The sequence below is a fragment of the Strongylocentrotus purpuratus genome, unplaced genomic scaffold, assembly GCF_000002235.5.
Source record: "Strongylocentrotus purpuratus isolate Spur 01 unplaced genomic scaffold, Spur_5.0 spur5_scaffold_3, whole genome shotgun sequence".
Classification (NCBI taxonomy): domain Eukaryota; kingdom Metazoa; phylum Echinodermata; class Echinoidea; order Camarodonta; family Strongylocentrotidae; genus Strongylocentrotus; species Strongylocentrotus purpuratus.
In genome coordinates, this window is record NW_022145609.1 from 23,726,016 (window position 1) to 23,748,234 (window position 22,219).

Below are 22,219 nucleotides of genomic sequence, written 5' to 3' on the forward strand. Positions count from 1 at the left end.
ACTGCAGGGGCCCGTTTCATAAAACTTGGGATCTATAACAAATGCTAAATTTCTAAGACAAATTTGGTCTCAGCCAATCAGATGCGGTCATGATTTCAGTAGCTTATAACAGTAGCTTGTAACTTGTTATTGATATCAAGTTTTATGAAACAGGGCCCTGAACTTCCACAAATCTGAGGTGAACCTTGTACTGCTTTGCAATGGGTTAATTAGCAACATTTTAACAATCATAATTTCTGAAGTGTCAGTCAATTCTCTGAATAAACTTGAAAATTAAATTTCTTACAACAGCTTGACATACAGGTATATTCACATATTATGTATTCGTAAGAGCATCCTCATAGCATCATTATAGTCTACCGTGAGCTTCTTTATAGGCCTACTGCTTTTTTTATACCAGCTTTATACCTAGTACTCAAAAGATGTGTAGTATATAACGGTGTACAATAAGCTCGAACTAATTCAACCTTGACTTTACGATAGCACATATGAAACTCTCTGCACGATGTGTTACCCTGTGCATAATGTTTACGAAACTGTCTATAAATATCTCTATCATCACAAAGATCCTCAGTTGAATAATGACCTACGTACTTAGCCTCTTTACAATTAAGTTTAGCCCCACACAAATAAAAATCTTGAAATATCAACTTACAATGTTCTTTACAATTCACAATCATAACGTGATTCTTTTCGCACTACATTTAACATAATTTTCTATACCAAACTGAGAACAAACATTTAGCGAGCTCTCTAAACATGCAGATGATGGATTAAAAATAACAAGATCATCAAAATGATTAACTTTGGTACTACCAACAGAACAGCCAGTACCACAGTTATTCAATTTTACAGATAAATCATCCAAATACAAATTAAATAAGTATGGAGACAAATATACCTCCTTGCAAAAAACCATTACCAACATGAAATCTGCCAGAGAGACAGTTACCCCCATCTCACCGGGGTCTATTTGCTATTCGTTATTCGTAAGGACCGTTAATCATAAGGACCGCTATTCATAACGTGAGATGAGGGTCGCTATTCATAATTCATATTGAGTGTCATAAGGACCGCTATTCATAATACGAAATTGGGGTCGCTATTTATAATACGAGTAGAGGGTCGCTATTCATAATTTACATTAGGGGTCACTACTCATAAGGACCGCTATTCATAATACTAAATGAGTGTCGCTTCTTGTACTCAGTGGCTGCCGGGCTCACGATCAATTGGGTAAAAAGAATTTCCATTTTCGGTTTAATAAAATTTGGAGTGGACTAAAAGGTTATTATTATTATTATTATTATTATTATACGAAATGAGGGTCGCTATTCATAATATAGAGTAAGGGTCGCTATTGATAATGGGAGTAGAGGGTCGCTATTCATAATAGGAAATGAGGGTCACTATTCATAGTAGGAATAGAGGGTCACTATTCATAATAGGGTCACTATTCATAACACGAAATGAGGGTCGCTATTCGTAATAGGAGTAGAGTGTCGCTATTCATAATAGGGGTAGGGGTTCGCTATTCGTAATAAGAAATGAGGATTGCTATTCATAATATGAGTAGAGGTTCGCTATTCATAATACGAAATGAGGGTCGCTGTTCATAATATGTTTTTGTAGAAAGTAGCTGCTTTTAGTAGGACTTTTGGACCTACAAATTATACAGTGCGTCCCAGAAGAAACGAAACCGAGAATTATCGATGTTTTATCATAACTTGATCACAATTATAATTGATAAATGACACATATTTGGAAAGCTTAGATCCTCTTCTTTCATTTGATGCAACTCGTATAGTGTATGTTTCACGCATGAGTGATTACAATGAAGTTGAAGAGAAGTAACCAAAAAGTCATTTGGCGGACGGTATCTGAATTTCAAAGAGAAAATCACATTTCTAGAAAGTTGAGTTTCTGCCCTTTCATATGACACCTCAGTCAGGAAGAATGAGCAAGGAATGACAAAGTTCTGTTGGTTTGAAGTAGTGCTTGCATTTCCAAAAAGTTATTAAACGAATTCGTTTTCACTGGCTACCTACCGTAGCAACAAACATAATTAACAAAAGACTTAACCCTAAAAAGGTGGGACTATTTGAGGTATTAGTACGGCCGGGGGGGGGGCATTATGGCCCTTTAAGATCTCGGCCGCAAAGCGGCCGATCGCCGCGAAAATTTGCACGCATGTCAAGTGAAGTGTATAGAATAATATGATAATTTCAATTTTTTGAAAAATTCACTCATTTGCATATTTATTAGACCATTCTGAATAATAATACGACAAAATTTTTTGGAAGAGCCAGCTTATTCTTAATGTTATCCCTTGTTTCGATAATTTCTCATGTAGGCCTATTTCATTGTTTGTTTAACTTATGTATTTAATTGTTTATGTTGTTTTATTTCATTTCTTACTACAATTCAACTTTTTTGACTCCCAAAACAACCACCTAAACTTTAAACAAGACCCAATAACCCATGTTTGATCTGTTTTTAGGAAAAATGACTTTTCCATATGTTTTGTACACAAATCACGAAAGGGAGCGATTTTCGGGCTAACATGCAAAGACAAAAGGTCACGTGACCTTGTAACCGCAGGTCCGATTTTCAAATAAATTCTTTTAAAAGTTGCGCAAGACTCGAAAAAAAAAGTCAGCGAGCGGCGGGGCGCCATCCATATGCGTTCCCGAACAATCGGAAAAATCGCGGAGGGGGGGGGGGGGAACATAATGCCCTCCCCCCGGCCTTCTTAGAGTTAACTCCGTTTCATTGACAATCAGCCGTAGACGAAAGACTTCATGCATAGCTGATTGTCAACGGAACGGAGTTAAGTCTTTTGTCGATTCAGCTTGTTGCTACGGAAAAGGAGAAAAAGGCACATAAACAAAATTGAGAATTTAAATCAATACATTTTGAATCATTACATCCTCCAGCCCCCCCCCCCCCAAGTTGAGGGTGGCAAGATTTCCTAAAAGAGGGACAAATTACGATAGGCTTATGTGTGTGTTATGTTTTCCTTTTTTTGGTCACCACTGGAGCGGGGGGAATATATTAACTAGATTATGGGGATGTATTTATATAATTATCAAAGCTAAAAGAAAATATAGGCCTACTTTTAAAAACGCCACCGTTTGCATAATGCCGTATGGTCGCAAAATCGTATCTTATTTGACTTAAAATCTTGAAAATCTTACTTCCTTTACTTATATGGAGAAAACAAAATCGTGCAATATTGTATATTTACCAAAAACTTGAATTTTGTATATAACTTAAGTCCCTACAGCCCCCTTTTGTCGCTTCCTTCCTTTGCTGAAGGTAAGGGACATGATAATTATATCAACCCCTTGATGGCACTGCTACACCCCAACCGCACCCCCCGAGAAACACACACAGGAAACGCCATCTATGAACTACTTGGACGTGAATTGTCGGTAATATGTACTTGTACCACGGAAATACTGCAGGAAGGGTAGGCCAAATGGTCGGACTGATGGGGGTGGGCACGCCTTTCTCTTTTTTTGGTTCCGAAATGTTTGCAATATTTTTTCAATAAATGTTTTCTACAAATATTCGGGGCAATGTAGCCCCCCCTCCCGCCTACGCCACAGCCGTGGGGGTGTCTCCTGTCCATTTTCGCTTTCTTATTAACATTTTGTTTATTGCTTATTTCATATTCATTTTTTATAAATAGCAACCCTTATCCTGTATTATGAATAGCGAACCTCATTCCGTGTTATGAATAGTGACCCTAACTCTATTTTATGAATAGCAACCCTAATTTCGTATCATGAATAGTGGCCCTCATTTCATATTATGAATAGCGACCCTCATTCCGTATTATGAATAGCGACCCCTACTCCTATTATGAATAGCGACCCTCATTTCTTATTATGAATAACGACCCTCATATCGTATTATGAACAGCGTACCTCTTCTCGTATTATGAATAGAGACTCTCTACTCATACTCCTATTTTGAATAGCAACCCTCATTTCGTATTATAATAGCGACCCTCATTTCGTGTTATGAAAAGCGACCACCTACTCATACTCCTATTTTGAATAGCGACCCTCATTTCGTATTATAATAGCGACCCTCATTTCGTATTATGATAGCGACCGTCATTTCGCATTATGAAAAGCGACCACCTACTCATATTAAGCCACCCTTATTATGGATAAAACGTATACGGCGCCATGCAATAAAGGCCTACCAACTATAGGCGATTGCCCCCCCCCCCCCCCCCGCAAGCCTCAAACTGTTCAGGGCAATGCATCAGCTAGGGGCAATTAGCCCCCCCCCCCCCCCGTCGAAATGGCATACCTATATTTTCTTCTTCTTCTCCTCATGGAATTCTTAATTCTTATTCTTCTCATTATTATCATTGTTATTATCATCATTATTGTTAATATTATTATTATTATAATTATTGTTATCATTACTATTAATATTATTACTATTATTACTGTTATTACTATTATCGTTTTATTTTTTATTCTTCTTCGTCTAGTGAGTATAATTCATATTTCCTACCCCCTCAAAATGCATGCTCGCGCTCCTAATTAACCCCCCGCCACCCCCTCCCCTTGAAGAATTGACATGCAGCACTGAAACCAGTGCACACCTCAGCTCCTTGTTCAGCGCGCTTCGTGGAAAATTCCGTAATTATAGACTCTACTACAGCTAGGTCCGCCTCTGATGTAGTTCATTCCCATGAGGGAAACAAATCTTAGTGAGAGAGAGAGAGTGTGCGTTTGTGTGAGGGGGGCGGGGGAGTGGTATTAGTCTGCAAGCACAGACCCTAATTTGACACTTTATCAAAAATCGTTGTGCCTTGAGAGAAGCCTAGCCCAGCTACCTACTGGTTGTGTCAGGAGCAGCTATAGTACATGGCCTATGGTAGTCTTATAGTGCAGACTCTCTTTTACGACTGACCAGGGTTTGTGCTTGCAGACTAGAGTGGTGTGCGTGTGTGCGTGTGTGAGCGCACGCGCGCGTGTGTGTGTGTGTGTCCTTTCCAATCGTGTTTACCCAGCCGTGTGAAGTCAGTCGTGGCTATGCAGAACGGATTTACTCGATCTGTTTCTCCTTCTACATGTTGGATGTCCACCTCGGTTGCTGGTGCACCCATCGAGATTCGTGTATTTGCAGGCTCTTGCTCGACTGTACTGACCCCTTTCTGGTTATGGGTAAGTGAATAAGCCATGGTTGGACATACAGTTGGGTTTCTTTAAGCTAAAGCTTGTATAGTTTGGCGGTTAAGTTGGAAAATCGCACTTTTTTCTAAAATCACCAACTTTGGCACATTTTTTTTACTAAAAATTTGAAAGGATGTAAAAAAACAAAAAACAAAACAAAACAAAACAAAACAAAAAACAAAAACAAAAAAAAAAATCTTTTTTTTTTTTACCACTTTTTTAATTTTTGTATTATGAGTAATAAACCCGTTTAATGTACATTTGAAATTTGGAAAGGGCCCTTGGAGCCTCAAGCCATGTGAACCAACAAGCTTTGCTTTTTCTTGTGGGTTCCTTAACTTAACTTGGTCTTTGACTTACAAGTGAATATAAACAAATCAGTTGATTTATCTAAAAAACCTTTCTTCTAATACTTTAAAAAGAAAAAAAAATCCTCTTCAGAGGCATTTATTCGGGTATAAAATATATTTAACAACAAATAATTAAAACAAAGATATACATTTACTTTACACCTCAAATCTTGAAATCTTTACAATCAGATAAAATCAAGGAGTATAATGTTGAAGGGAATTTGATATAACATCTGAAATATTATCCAAACACAGTTTATTTTTAAAAAAATGCCATATTGCAAGACTGTTGTAAGTTTTTTTCTGAAAGTAGTACATTTTATATTGTGCTTATGTAATAATTACGTTTATATCTTTAGTGTTTGAACAATTAGAATCTGCACCATCAATCAGGTATTTTTCGTTTATTATCTTCATTTTTATTTCATTTCTAACATCTTCGACATACAAAATGTCAATATATTTAAGTTCACTCCAGTATACGAGACAATTAACATAAAACTCAGGTAGATTGTGTTTTGAACATAAAATCAAAATATCTTTGCGAGAACAGTTTGATTTTAAAATCAATGACAACGGACATATCTTTTCAATCCAGAATTTAAACATAAATTTCCACGGTGTATCTTGGTTATTTTCAAAGAACATTGATAACAATGCTAAATGCAGGGATTGGAACTTGGAACCCAAGTCTTTCATACCTAGGCCTGCATTTTCAGTTGTATTTATTAAGACTGATCTCTTTATCTTGTCTCTTTTTGAATTCCAAAGGAAATTATAAATCAATTTGTTCAAGTCAACAATTATTTTTTGAGAAAATGGGTAATACTGAAGCAACATACACAAATTGTGAAATTATAAGTGATTCAATTATAACAACTTTACCATAAATGGTTACATTTCTTATCTTCCGGATATTTGGGATCGATTTAACCTTTTCGAGTTTCACTGACCAGTTCAATCGATCAAATTCTTTTTTTAATTTCTAGTTAGGTATATACCTAAATACCTGAGTGGATTATAATTCCTTCATAATTCTTTTATAAATGCTATTTGAGGTGTCTTTGTTATTGAATGTGGACAACTGGAGACAGTGCGTCCCAGAAAAAACGAAACCGAGAATTATCGACGATTTATCATAACTTAATCACAAATATAATTGATAAATGACACGTATTTGTAAATCTTGGATCCCCCTCTTCCATTTGATGCAAAAACCAAAAAGTCATTTGGCGGACGGTATCTTTTTAATCGGTATAATCATTATAATTTCAATTTGTTTTCATAACATTTAAGCTTGGCCCGGCAAATTGTCCAAACCTAGCAGAGACGACCGTGATACCATGTATTTCATTATTTTGCATAATTTTTAAGGCCATTACTTCAACAACAAGGACGAATAGTAACGCAGAAAGCGTCTTTTACACAACACCTTCGCTAAGATCTTTTAGTCAATGTTCAGTAATAATATTAGTCTCCAGTTGTTCCAACTCTGTTTATCCCCTTTCTTATATAATAAAGTTAGTATGTAATTAAGCGGTAAGCAGCGTTATCTTTTATATTTTTTTTCGTTGTCGTCAGTTTTTGTTGGTCTCCATTTGGGGGGCAACTCCAAGAAGGGCACTTTTCCAATCGTGGAGAACGTGAATCGAAAGTTGGATTTTCCTGAACTATCCTCTATGGCAACTTATTTAATGACATTATTAGTACCTTCTCCATTGATACGATAAACATTTTACAGCCTGCCCTTGCTCTATCGATGATTTATCATAACTTAATCACATTTATAGTTGATAAATGACTTATATTTTCAAATCTGAGATCCTCCTCTTTCATTTAATGCAGCTCATATAATGCACATTTCACGCATGAGTGATATAAAAAAAGAAGCCATTTTGTGGACTATATCTGAATTTTGAAGAGAAAATCACATTTCTAGAGAGTTGGGTTTCTGCCCTTTCATATGACACCTCAATCAGGAAAAATAAGCTAGTAATAACAAAGTTCTGTTTGTTTAAAGTAGTGCTTGCATTTCCATAAGTTTATTAAACGAATTCGTTTTCACTGGCTGCCTGCCGTATCAACAAACGGATCAGCCGTAGACGAAAGAATGCATGCATGGCTGATTGTCAACGAAACGTAGTTAAGTCTTTTGTACATTTTGCTTGTTGCTACGGCAGGCAGCCAGTGAAAACGAATTCGTTTGATACACTACACTACTTCGCACTACTCTAAACAAACATAATTTGTCATTATTTGCTCATTTTTCCTGATTGAGGTGTCATTTGAAAGGACAGAAACTCAACTTTCTAGAAATGTCATTTTCTCTTTGAAATTCAGATACCGTCCGCCAAATGATTGTTTGGTTTCCTCTCTTCAAATTGATTTTAATCACTCATGCGTGAAATATGCATCATATGAGTTGCATCAAATTGAAGAGGAGTATCTAAGCTTTCCAAATATGTGTCATTTATCAATTATAAATGTGACTTAGTTCTGATAAATCATCGATAATGCTCGGTTTTGTTTTTTCTGAGACGCACTGTACTATGAATCAATAGAAAATTTACACGATAATCAAACATTCTTTTTAAATTTTCATAGGTGGAGAAGTTTCACGAAGAGAAATGGGGATAATGTTCATCGTGTTTGGGTTATTGGCTGTCTCTGTTCTGCCGTATACATCTGCAGAAAAAACAGGTAAGATAATTCTTATACTAGTATTATTCCAATTCAACTGACCAAGGAAAACTGTATTAATCCTCATTAGCAAGTCCCTCGGAGAGGATTTAAAGTCGGCGTTTCCCTGGTTCCCTACTTACAAGCATACACATACTTTCTAAGCATTCAGTTAAAACAAAACAATTGAAAGTTATTCAGGAAGAAAAAATTATTTATACCCCGTCCTTTATTTCGGTAGACTTTTCAATTTCTGATTGTTTTGTACATGGATGAGGATATGAAACGGCATTTAAATCGCACCTGCACTAGTTTGGACAGGAAGGATTATAGCTCCCACTTGGTCACTGACAGGTGGTTATCTCATCAACTAATAAGCTCTCAGGCCAGTTTCGGCGGTTACGTAATGCGCGGTTACTGTAACCAAGCCCGGAAAAAAGACAGAACATACCAACTTGAACAAAAAGAAAAAAAATATAAATATTAAACAAACAAAAAGTAATAGAAATGTAATAACAAATTTATTTTTAAAACGTTTCTTTAAAATAATAATAATTGCTTCTTGAATAAGGTCCGGCATAATTATAATACTATTAATTTTTTAATGATAATCAAACTTAATTCCTAATCTTATTTTAAACAATAAAATTATTCATCATCCTGATTCTTCCTTGCCATCATAAGTGTTTTTTTTATAATTACTTTTATTATTATAATTCGTATCGAGGCGTTTCACAAACATTTTTTAATCCGTAAATTTGTTTTCATTATGAAAATGTGAATCGCGCCTACACGAACATGAACACGTGGTACGCGCGCACGCACGTTCTTCCGCGAGCATAGGTGATTGTGTGTGCGAACGAGTGGAAAATAGTTCATCACTTCTTTCATTTCTACGTCCAAATTTTTACTCAGTTTCATGGGTATCGATCCCGGGGGGATGGGGGGGGGGGGGGGGAAATATTTCAGGTCGGGGGGGGGGGGGGGGGGGCCTGTACAATCACCCCCCCCCCCCCCCAATAATTCACCATCCAAAAAATGAAAAAATTAAGAGATTAATGATGAGAGTAGTTAATGGTTATTTATCGCAAGATGACCATCAATATACACATTTTGCTATCTCATTTTCATAATACATACATATATAAATAGAAAACGAAGTAAATGAGACAACCGTATATGAGACAACCGTATATGAGACAAGAATAAATTGAATTCTCGCTAATACGGCTTCATCAGGAATTGATGAGTCTATTCAATATTCATAAAATGTATGTTTCTATCACCAGGAAATAAAGAATTTTTTGTCTACATGAACCTTTCCCGGTTACTTATTGATGCATTTGCCCACTGGTACCATAATACTTTCAGAACTTGATATCCATCACCATTGGATTTTTTGTGTGGTTATGTCTACATTTCGTTTAAAAATAGATAATATCAGTCTGGTAGGCCTACACCGCAGGCAAGAGTCAGGACTAACATTTAGCATGTTATTAATTTTTTTCTCACTCTTATATTCTCTGAAATGTTATCTTTATTGAGGGCGACTTGAAAAAGTTGATAACTTGGAAGGGAGGGGCAGGCGCATAGCCAGGTAGGGCGGTGGGGGCGGTCGCCCCCCCCCAAAAAAAAACGCCGGCAAAAAGAAGAAAAAAGAGAAATAATAAAGAAAGAGGACGTAGGAAGAAAAAGGATTAAGAGTCGAGAACGGTACAACGAATCGTCTTCTTTATCTAATAATTAAATGAAACGTCAAAGCTTCCGCGCTTCGCGCGGGAGCGGGGAAACTGAATTCAGACAAGGATTTAGAGTCGAGAACGGTACAACAGATCGTCTTCTTTCTCTAATAATTTAATGAAACTTCAAAGCTTCCGCGCTTTGCGCGGGAGGGGGGGGGGGGAAACAGAATTTAGACAAGGATTAAGAGTCGAGAATGGTACAACGAATCGTTTTCTTTCTTTAATAATCTAATGAAACGTCAAAGCTTCCGCACTTCGCGCGGGAGCGGGGAAACTGAATTCAGACAAGGATTTAGAGTCGAGAACGGTACAACAGACTGTCTTCTTTCTCTAATAATGTAATGAAACGTCAAAGCATCCGCGCTTCGCGCGGGAGGGGGGGAAAACAGAATTCGGACAAGGATTAAGAATCGAGAATGGTACAACGAATCGTTTTCTTTCTTTAATAATCTAATGAAACCTCAGAGCTTCCGCGCTACGCGCCATATGGAAACGTTGTATCATCCGCTCAATCTGACTTGCGTGCATAGAACAAATAAGCATTTTTCCATGAAAAAGTGAAGTTTTCTAAAATGTGCGTTTCTTTCCAGCATTGGGGCGCCCGGAAGTCACTCGGGTAACATTTCATAAAGTATAATATAAAAAGACCATATGCAAATTTTCTGTACTTTCGTCGGAAAAAATACATTTATCCAGCACAATATCGTCTCTTTTTGCGTTGGAGAATAACGAATAGCGAGTTTCAATCACACTTTGGCCGCTCTCGCAAGCTCTCACTCATTACACTGTGGTCAAGCGACTTTGGGGCAAGCGGTTAATGAAAATACTAATCGTTAGCTTTCTTCTGGTATTAAACTTGTTTTGATTGATTGTATAATTATGTTGGAATAAAGGAAACAAAAAGGCTCGACCAATAACTTATCAGCGTCTGAATTGACCTTTTGACCTTGAATTCCCTGATGCAAGCGCACTAATGAGGTCATCTTCGCTAAATCGGTGTCTTTTATCGTAAAATGCGACACTTTCACAATGTTTATACATCTTTTTTAATTATTAGTAAGATATAACATATTTTTTCAGATATCACTGAAGTTTTGGGTTTTATTTAATGAGTAATTTTAAAATAAGAGCCATTTTACTGTTTTGATTTACTGGATCGTACCATTAAAGTCGCAGGGTAGAAAGATGCATTTCCAACCGCGCCAAATTTAATTTACGTTCCGACCTTCTGTTAAATGGGTTCGTGATGTTAAGAATCCACTGCTTTCTGCTCCAACAAACGTTCACATGAATCACATGCATGCGGAGTCGTTTATCAACTAAATTATTCAAATTTATGGATGCTTCCTAGCTTCCCAGGTGTTTGTGTTGCTGTTGAAGCATTTTATTCACCTGCTATCATTCTTTGTACTCCAATTGCCAGAACGCAAATTTCATTTTGGTTTTATAGTTTCATCGGAGTCGTTTATCAACTATAATTATGTATTCAAATTTATGAATGCTTCCTCCCCAGGTGTTTGTGATGTGTAATGCATTTCATTCACCTGTTATTATTCTTTGTACTCCAATTGTTAGAATACAAAATGCATTTTGGTTTTATAGTTTCATGCAATAAGTAAGTCAATAAAAGAGCATGTTCTGCACAATAAAAACAATGTGTGTCCCTATTGTACAATGTGATGTGTCCCCTCATTTTGTAATAGTTAATTTACCCATTCACATAATGGAACTACCTGCCCGATGAAGCCAGTGGCCTGTGACCCCTGAGCACTCAACACCGTGTGGGAGTCAGTTTGTGGTCAAATTCTTTTATGAGACAAACAGAAGCAAACGTTTCCATATGGAGGAAGGGAAACTTGATTCAAACAAGGATTAAGAGTCGAGCCACGAATCGTCTCCTTTTTCTAATAATTTAATGAAACTCCCCCCCCCCTCCCTGCACCCAACCCCCTAGGGAGCGCGCTTTGCGCGCTCTGTAAGTGATTCGCACGTTTTGCGTTCTCACTACCGCCCCCCCTAAAATGAAATGCTAGCTACGTGCTTGGGGAGGGGGTCTTATACCTGTGTGTTGCTTTGATTCATTGCCGAACTTATTTTGGCACCTATCACCCCCCCCAACCACGGATACAAATCGACACCCTTGCTCAGTTTCAAGCTAAGGTAAATGCAAAATTGAATGGAAATTACCGATATCGGCTAACTGATATTTTGGTTCCTTGCTCTCTGTTTCATCACTGGCTTTCGAGCCAATATCGCATGTATCATCGACCTCATTTTTCTTCTTTTTGAGGGGGTGTCGTGTGCTGCCTGTACCGGGGACTTGACCGAACAAGATGGGAATCGCTAGTTCTGTAACAGCAATGCTTTCCTATTATTCTTGCCTAAGATTCAGCGATTCTAAAGATCGAATGTATGAAGAACAAATTCACATCTCAAAGCTATTTATTATTCAAGTTTGAATCTGCCTCCTTTTTCTTCTCTCTCTCTCTCAAAATAGCGAAAATAAACGATGCAATCACACCTAGCGAACACAGTCATGTATTGAACGAACACAAAGTGTAGGCTGCTACGCACTGCGAGTTCATTGTTTGTCCGACCCTCCGATTACGTAATGCGAATTAAAGGTCTGTGAATATATTACGAAACCGGCCTATTAACATTTAAAAAAGGGGATCGTGGGGGACCAACGGGCACCGCTTAGGCATTTTTTTCTATATAGAGGGAGTAAGTAGCTACAAGTAGTGCAGTAGGGCTTTAATACAAATATTATTACAGTTGTTTGTCATGGGGGGGGGGGCAGGAATTCGATTGAATCTAGTCATTCCTTAGATTCCTGTTCTTTATGCATGAGATAATTTTGCCTAAATAGCGGGATTGCAAACAGAATATTAGGCGTTTCACTTAAGTTACAGAGCTACAGAAACCTTTTTCGTATCTGTAGGTCAACATGGAATATTAATAACGGAATGATCGACCGTTTAACAAAAATTCCAGTGCGCGCGAGCTCTTGTAATACATAGCATATATTGGCAAAAACATGCCTATGCAAAATCCATTGTAGCTCTTTAGGATGCAAGGTGACCCCAATTTTCTTTCATATTTTGATTGAGTATGATTCGGAGATATTATTTCATGTCTCATTGGACCCTCAATTAACTCATGACGTCATCATAATGGCCTCCGAACACAAAATTCCAATTTGCATATTATGACGTCAGCATATTTATGGAAAATTGATTGTATCTCTGTAAATATTAATCGATTTTCTTCCAAATTTTGATATGTTCTAGCTGAGACAATTTCCTACAAATCCAGTTGCAACTATCCTTCATTTTGACAAAGGCATCATGGCGTATTTTTGCGGTTAAAGGAGGCATGTCAATTTTTTACATTTTGCGTGTATTCTCTATTGGACATGACTTTTTCTCAAAACTCGATTCTACATTCCCGTCTTTCGCGAGCAATATCTCTGTCGTTTTAGCTTCGTTTACGCTGAACTTCGAGTATGTTGTAGATGAGACAAAAAGCTATCTCAAATGTACCCTTTATTTTGTCTCAAATTTTTGTTGGATCAGCCCACCTATACTTGTTCCAAACAAGTATTACAAATCTAGTTTATTTTTCTTAATTCTTACCACTTTTTTGTTAGCAAGATAACTTAAAAATGGCTGAATCAAATAAATTGAAATTTGGCACACATATGTATAGGCATATGGACAAAGCACGGTTAGGTTTTCAACCTTGACCTTGACTGATGACGTCATCTAGGCGCCATTTTGTGAAATTTTCTGAAAATAAACTCATGTTCACATCTTCATGACCAAAAGTCAGTTCTCATTAGGTGGTCTGTCGTTTTCGACAGATCACCTATTGTTTTCGTCAGAATTTTCTTTCTTTATTACGTGGTCTGTCGATATCGAAAGATCACCTATTGTTTTTGTTCAAATTTTCTTTCTTTATTTTTATTTATTTATTCGCTTTTTTGTTAACAGGATAACTCAAGATTAGTTAGGTCCATTTCGTTCAATTTTAGCAAAGTTATAGATCATTGCCATAAGACGTTCCAGTAACATTTTCAAGGTCATCAGGTCATCGTGACGTCATGCAGGCGCCATTTTGTGAAATCACATTATCCATCATATCTTCATGTTGCATCAGCAAAGTCATTCATATTCATATTACATATAGTTCAGGTCATGGGTAAACAGGTCATGTCATCAAAGGTCACATAAAGGTCATGACGCGCGCGTACACGTGCGTCAAAATTTAAAAATGCTCAAAATCACTTAACTATTAATGAAGAGTACGAATCAGGTCATTTTAAGCATTTCAACATTTTCCGTCCGTACGTGTCCCCGCGCGCGTTGCGCGCGCTCACAACGCGCGGAAAATGTAAAATTCAAATTTTTTACATAATTTAGATTCCTTTTACCGTAAATGACAATTTACATTAATTTCAGTCACTCTTGACCTTTCATAAGGCCGTGAGCGCGCGTCAAAGTTCAAAATCCGCGCGTGCTGCTATGAGAAATATAATGCAAATTTGATCAAAAACATGCCATTTTAAAAATCAAAATAGCTCTTCAGATAGTGTTGACTCCCAACTTTTATATCATGGTTGGAAAAAGCATGAGTTGGATATATGATTTCATGTCTCATTTGACCCTCAATTAACTCATGACGTCATCATAATGGCCTCCGAACTCAAAATTTCAATTTGCATATTATGACGTCAGCAGATTTTTGGAAAATTGATTGTATCTCTGTAAATATTGATCAAATTTCTTTCAAAGGAGGCATGTCAATTTTTCACATTTTGCGTGTATTCTCTATGGGACATGACTTTTTCTCAAAACTGGATTCTACATTCCCGTCTTTCACGAGCAATATCTCCGTCGTTTTATCTTTGTTTTCGCTGAGCTTCGGGTATCTTGTAGCTGAGACAAAAAGCTATCACAAGTGTGCCCTTAATTCTTCGTTCAGATGCCGGGATCATGCTCATATTTTACTTGCAATGTGTGATTTGATAATTCCATTTTCCGCTCACATGTAATCGCTATGGGAAATGTTTTGGTATATCGGTAACGCACTTGACTTCCGACCTCGACACCCCTGGTTCGAGTCCGGGCTTCTCCAACAATTTTTTTCTTCATTTTTTTCTTTTGACCTTTCACTGTACCATCTCCTTTGAATATTTAAACACGTAGAATCGCAAATAATGGAATTAACAACCATATTTACTTCATTATTACCCTATTACCACTTGATCCATTACTTTTTGCGTGTAATCCCTATGGGAGATGACTTTTTCTCAAATCTGGATTCTACATTCATATCTTTTGCGAGCAATATATCCGTTCTTTCTGCTTGGATTTTGTTGATTTTGGAGTATCTTGTAGCTGAGACTATATGCTATCTAAATCACCCCTCATGTTTTCATTAAGATGTCAGGATCACGCTCATGATCATCATTATCATCATGATCGTCATTATCATCGTTATCATCATTACCACCATCATCATCATCATGACCATCATCATCATGATCATCATTATCATCAACATTATCATGATCATCATCATTATCAGTATGATCATCACATCATCATCATCATCATTCATTCATCATCATGATCATCAAGGAGTTAATTTCCCATTGCTTTGTTTCATATGTACATCATTTCTTTTTTCATTAAATTTCACAATGATCATAATCATTTCTCGATATTTTGTTCATCAGTTAAGTGATCACTTCAGTTCATGTCACAGTTCAATCTATCAGTTCATCTGTTCATCAGTTTAGCTCATCAATTCAGTTCATTTCACATCAGTTCAATCTATCAGTTCATCAGTTAATCAGTTTAGCTCATCAATTCAGTTCATTTCACATCAATTCAATCTATCAGTTCATCCTTTCATCAGTACTTCATTCATCAATTCATATCTTAATACATCATTTAACATTGACATCATTATATTGGACAATTGAATTGAAGATGAGCTTGATCATTAGACTTGAAGACAGACCACCTAATGACGAATTAAATTTCTAGTTATTATTATTATTATTATTATTATTGTCATTATCATTATTATTATTATTATTATTATGAATTCATTGCACAGATACCAGCATCACTGTAATAGAACTTGAAAGGAACGAAATCACTGTCATATCTTCACCCGGCTATCCATTCTACTACGACTCGAACCTCGACCTTACTTGGGTACTCACGGCTCCAGTGGGTCACATCCTCCAGATTCAGATCCTGGACCTGGCCCTAGAGACGGACTACGACTACTTGTACATTGGTTCTGGGCCTGGTCCCAATGAACCTGGTTCTTGGGAGCTTCAGAAACTGACTGGGTATAACTATTCCAGTGAACCCGCTACACCCGGTCACTCTATGTGGGCCAGATTTACCACGGATGTCTCAAGGGATGATTTTGGCTTCAGTCTTCGTGTCACAGCTATACTTAACCCTGGTAAGATAATATTAGCCATAGGTTCTGCTTCTTAAGAGGTGTCGTGGTATTATGGATACGTCACTGGGTTTGCGTTTCGAGTCTCAGCAAGGCACTAATGTCCTTTGGCAAGACGTTAATATACATTTTTTAATATCCTCCCAGACATAGTAAATGGCATCCCCGTAGAAATTTATTCCTTGAATACTTTGAACGCCTTTGAATAGGGCAACTAGGCTAAAGCCAGGGTTATAATATTACTTTGTAGGCGCCTTGAGCTTCCTCTGGGATGAATGTGTGTGCAATATAAATGTAGCTATTATTCTTCTTACATTGTTATTATAACAAATTATAACAAATTGTTTTACTAGAATTGAGATTATCTATAATTCGATGCTTTAAATACTTCATGACAGAATGCAGCAGCGGTCAAATGCAATGTTCTAGTGGACTGTGTATCAGCGAATCGGCAAGGTGTGACGGAAATAACGACTGTCTCGATTTCTCAGATGAGGAATACTGTCGTAAGTTTTGATTTAACGTTTACATTTGCTTCTCAATTAATTCCTATCGTTATACATGTAGTTACATGAAATTTACATTTCCTTAAATTGTATTGCACACCTGTCTATGAATTTCTATGTTATTTCTGTATATTGAGGGAGTTTCTATACTTCCGGATTTTTACTTTAGAGAGAGTTTTTTTCCCTGAGTTTTTGTTAAGCAGTTCCCCAAACACATTAAGCCTTTCATGACCTTCAGCGGTTGAATTATTTTGATTGCCCTTTTTGTTGCTGTTAATGTGTCATATATTATGTTGTCTGCTTTCCTGATTTCTCTGACATGTTATCGCTGTTTTTGACCCTTCATTGATCGATTTTTCTACTACCCAGCGTACTGCGAACAAGTTCATTTAGATATATGTAGACAGAGCCTGGCCTACAATTTGACTTTTTTCCCGAATCGGAACGCAGAGACAGCAGACGCTGCAGCGGGAGGCTTTACAGACATGGTAAAGCAGCGGAATGTCTTTTTAATTGCTTTATAAAGGAATGTTGAGTTGATTCTTTATTACTGATCGGTTTGTCCAGATTGTTGGTGATTTTCATAGATAATGCCAGGAACGATTAATTAATTAGTGTTAACCTTAGTAGAACATTGTCTTACTACGATTATTGACCTGTATATCAACCAATGAATTTGGTATTTGTTTATACGCATTCAATAATTCTTTTTTGTAAAAGTGATTCTTTGCGAGGGGATATGCATGGTAGTAAGGATAATCACACAGAAGGATGTATTTTTCAGAGACGTAACGACTGAAAATATGTTGGAGATCTGTTTTGATGTAATATTTATTGTTTGTCTGAAAATACATTATTTATGTTATATTTGTCGGCACGTGGTCCCACCCCCCCCCCACCCTACCACTTGCAAGTGCTGCTGGCTATATTGACGTTGTTGATGTACCATACACATCTACGTTGCAATTGCCTCCTTTTAAAATCCTGATGTGAAATCCTCAAAGTTTATACTTTCTAATGACCTACCATAGGCAGATACTATATCATCGTGCCATGATCACCTGTTCCCTTTCATGTGCACCGTATACTATCCGGAATGCACCCATAACGGCCCCACCCATCGGGTGTGCTACTCCGACTGTTTAGCAGTCACTGATGCCTGCAAGGCATCCTTTGAGCAACTCCTCGACCGCCCTTGGCCCGTCAACTGTTCCATGTTTACCGATGAACAGGAGGAAGATGGGAGCTGTTTTGGCCCTGCGGGAGGTAAAGACCATGCAGCCATATTCATGTAGATGATATTGAGTTAAGAATATGCCTGGACTTAATAAGATGCACTAAGTGTTTATAAATGATAGTTCATAAAACCGAAGAAAAGATGTCAGCATGTTCTATTGAATTCATCACATGTGGCAGTGGCGTGCAACTAATGAGATGGGGATGGCGGCACTGATCTTACTGCCAAGTGGGTTTTTAGAGAAAAATGAAAATCAGCATCCAAAAAGGAGGTGGATTCGAGCGTATTCAAAGGTGGTCTATCATTTTTTTGATTTATGCTTTGTTTTGTTTCATTTGCTTTGGGGGAGGCAAAGGGGTGCTATTCGAATTGGGTGGATGTCCCTTCCCTTCCCGTCGTGCCACTGACTTGCGACTCTATCCCTCCCCCAGATATTTTCGGTACCAACATATGCGGGACACGCCCTGCATACGCATCAGACCAAAACAGGGTTCTTGGTGGTACCAACGCACGCCAAGGAGAATTCCCTTGGATTGGTTCACTCCGCCTCGAAGGATTGGATTTTGGAGGACATTGGTGTGGGTCTACCCTGATCAACTCTCTATGGGTTCTTACCGCCGCTCACTGCGTGTAAGTATGATGCCACTATAAAATCAGACTCGTTTGCTCTGTGGAAATGAAAGCAAATTGACAACTTACCTTCACAATTTATATAGAAGCGAACGTGTTTACCTCTAGATTGCATGTACTATAACTAAACAAATTATGCACTGAGTTTTCGTCTAAATAATCATAGTCATGAAATTATACATATAAAGTATCACTAGTAGTCAATATATCTGTACACCCAATTATATATCCGTTCCTTTGAACAGATCAACCCAATTACAATATCATGTAACAGGCATTAAGCAATATTTTATTGAACTTTGCGCTATATGAGAAGGAATTGTATGTATGTATGAAATAAGTAGAACAAGTCAACGCAAAGCGTAGCATATCCCCTCGCAGGGTATAAATGGCCTAATACGTCAGAACAAGTTACCTCCATTAGACTATATTATTATATTACTGGGCAAGGAAGTTAACCACATTTTCGCATATATAATTAGGCATTTTCGCATATTTAATGAGTTATGACCTTTCACTTTTGACCTGAATACTCCAAAAACGATCTCAGGCCGTATTTTGATATCACGTACCTTCATATAGGCCTAGCTCTGCTTTTTAGTCGGCCCTCCTTCCCTTTAAATTTCATGTTTTTTTAAATAAATGTATTGTATTGTGCAAATTGATCTAAATGTATCATATTGCTTCGGTTGTCTCATTTTTGCTCGCTGGAACATTGCCAGCACAAACCACTGACCTCTAACTCCTGGACGGATCATCGCCCATTCCCATTCACTATACGTTACGTACTAAAAGGCTGTATTGTCTGACCGTTCATGAATATTCATGTTTTTGCTTAACTGGGCAAAATGTTTGCTTTTACTTATAAAATTGGAAAAAATGACGGTGGGGGGTTGGATGAAATGGACATAATGAACCTAGTAGAAGTGATCTATGATAATTCATGCTTCCTATCATTCGTGTGCTTGACCTATAATCTTAAAATCGCTTGGCAAACTGAGTCCAAAGTTCGACTTGTTTCACATGTGTATTATAGGCAATGACGAGCTTGCAACTTATTTTGATCAAATTACGGTGGGTGAACTTTCAAAAATCAATGGGACATGAAGGGTCCAATGAAAGAGCGAGTGATAACGCACGTCGGGGTGGATGTGCTTTTCGTTTAAAAAAAAAAAAAAAAAAAATTGTTAACGATTTTTGGGGGGTAAAATTCCATAGTCTAACATCTAAGGCTGCTGACTCTGACGATAGGGGGCGTTGTGAAAACAGACTAAACGGAGCTATATGATGTATATTAATATGTCGATATGTAAAAAGTAACATCATTTTAAATATGAAAAATGGAAAGAGGAAAAAATAAATGAATTTAAGTTAATTGAATATCGAATTTGATTAAAATCCGTCAAACATTACTAATGTTATCGAACGGAGACCAGATTCGCATTTTTAATGAGCTATGACCTTTGACCTACATACTCCGAGTCGATTTGAGGCTGTATTTTGATACCATGTACCTTCATATCAAATTACATTAAAATACGTCAAAAGTTACTAAAGTTATCGATCGTAAACTAGATTTGTTACGGAAGGATGGAAAGACGGACGGCAGCGTTACTGTATCCCCTCCGACTTCGTCGGCGAGAGGATAATAAATAACTGTCAGATGACGGGATTTCATTTTAATGTCCTTACAGAATTATGTTTAATTTAGAGAATTACATTTACATGACCGTATAACGTACGATGTATTAGAGCTAGTTAGTTCATGAAACCCCTGAGAGACAAAGCAAATACAACGTTTGTTATATATAATGAAATCTTGATGTACATGTATGAAACTACAGTTAATATATAATATATATCATGCTCAAATAATGCAGCTCCATTGAGATGTCCTTTTGATATACATGATTATATTTCGCCCTTGGAAAATCACTGATTTTACATCTACTATCATTTATAGTCCTTACTACGTCGATCGTGTAGTTTTTGGGAACGCACATTTGACGGATGACTCCGACAACGAGGTAGCGGTTGAGGTGGCTGATATTTTCGAACATCCTGAGTACGACACCTATTTGTACATCAACGACATCGCTCTGATACGACTTGCTGAACCGGTGCCATTCAGTGACTACGTTAGACCCGCGTGTCTGTCGGAATCCCCGGATGAACTCGAGGACTATCGTCGCTGCCTCGTCGCTGGATGGGGAACTACACTGCAAGGCCCACGTATGTACTGTTTTACTTATATTTGATAATGATGATAATAATTAGATTAATTTATAAAGTGCAGCCACTCTACTGCTCTGTAATGAATTCAAAACTCCCAACAGTGCTACTATACAGACAAACAATATTGAATAAACATTTTAATCCTGAAAACAAGTGCATCTTCAAAAAAACTTTGAAGACAGAAACAGATGAGGCTTTGATAATGATTATAATAATGATAAGGAAAGAACATTGCCCATTTTGTAAAGCGAATCTTTCAAATGAAAGGAAGTGCGTGTGTGCGTGTGTGTGTCCATAAATGCAATACGATTTCTTCAGCTTTATACGGGTGCCGGTATCACCTTACAGTACATGTCAGTCAGAGTATATATTACTCTATTACACCAGTACCCATTCACCACGCCTGGGTCAAGAGAGGCGACTGAAAATAAAATACTTCGTCTAAGAATACGAGCAGCGGGAAGAAATTCAAACTGTCGGACTGTCTTTTCAAACATGATGTGTATGTTATTGGTTTTAAACTGGATTCCTGTATGCAAGTTGATTCTGATATGTTTAATTATTTTGATCTTCTTTGCCTTCATATTTATCGAGTCTTGTGAAAATTATGCTCGTGGAGGGCTTGCCTAATACAAGGACCTAGGAAGTTTTCCCATATTCATTTCTTTTCATTCTGTTTAAGACTAAGGTATTATTCATATCATTACTCCGGTTAAGTCATGATGTATTTTATGTATTTATTTGTGAATATATATATATATATATTTTATACTTACAATGAATGAAACAATTGAATTGAAATGAAATTGAATCAACAACACTACTGTGCTTCGCTATTTAGTTGCTGATATAGGTTGCTCAATTCCTACAGGGGTAAGCCAATAAATTCTCTAAGTTATCTGATTGAAAGGAATGTGATATCCACAAGGCCTCTTTCAAACAGGGAAGCTTTGAAGATGCCCTTCAGTAGTTCGTCTTCACGTAGATCTCAAAATTCATAACAAATATGATTTCATCCACCTAACTTGATACCCCTATTTACCCAAATATCATTAAATACTGTATTTATTGGATGGTTAAAAAATGAAAAATCATGCTAAATAGCAGTGTTGAAACCACTCTACCTTTCCATAACTCTTTAAATGGTTTCAAAAAT

General features: G+C 37.2%; 1 protein-coding gene across 1 annotated transcript; it reads left to right on the top strand.

Moving 5' to 3' along the window:
- Window positions 1-5,048: 5,048 nt before the first annotated feature.
- Window positions 5,049-21,086, top strand: LOC115928530 (suppressor of tumorigenicity 14 protein homolog). The gene is made up of 8 exons (XM_030995825.1): window positions 5,049-5,192; window positions 8,156-8,251; window positions 16,099-16,458; window positions 16,854-16,961; window positions 17,331-17,449; window positions 17,993-18,227; window positions 18,630-18,828; window positions 20,792-21,086. The coding sequence occupies exons 1-8, from the start codon at window positions 5,099-5,101 to the stop codon at window positions 21,084-21,086; spliced, it is 1,506 nt and encodes a 501-aa protein (XP_030851685.1). The 5' UTR covers window positions 5,049-5,098.
- Window positions 21,087-22,219: the final 1,133 nt, after the last annotated feature.

What these genes read in the sequence shown, in the direction of transcription:
- LOC115928530 (XM_030995825.1), top strand. Translation starts at nt 5,099, where the DNA reads ATGTTGGATGTCCACCTCGGTTGCTGGTGCACCCATCGAGATTCGTGT. An exon ending in CTCAGATGAGGAATACTGTC is followed by an intron (nt 16,962 to 17,330) that starts GTAAGTTTTGAT and finishes TCTACTACCCAG; the next exon opens with CGTACTGCGAACAAGTTCAT. An exon ending in CTGTTTTGGCCCTGCGGGAG is followed by an intron (nt 18,228 to 18,629) that starts GTAAAGACCATG and finishes TCCCTCCCCCAG; the next exon opens with ATATTTTCGGTACCAACATA.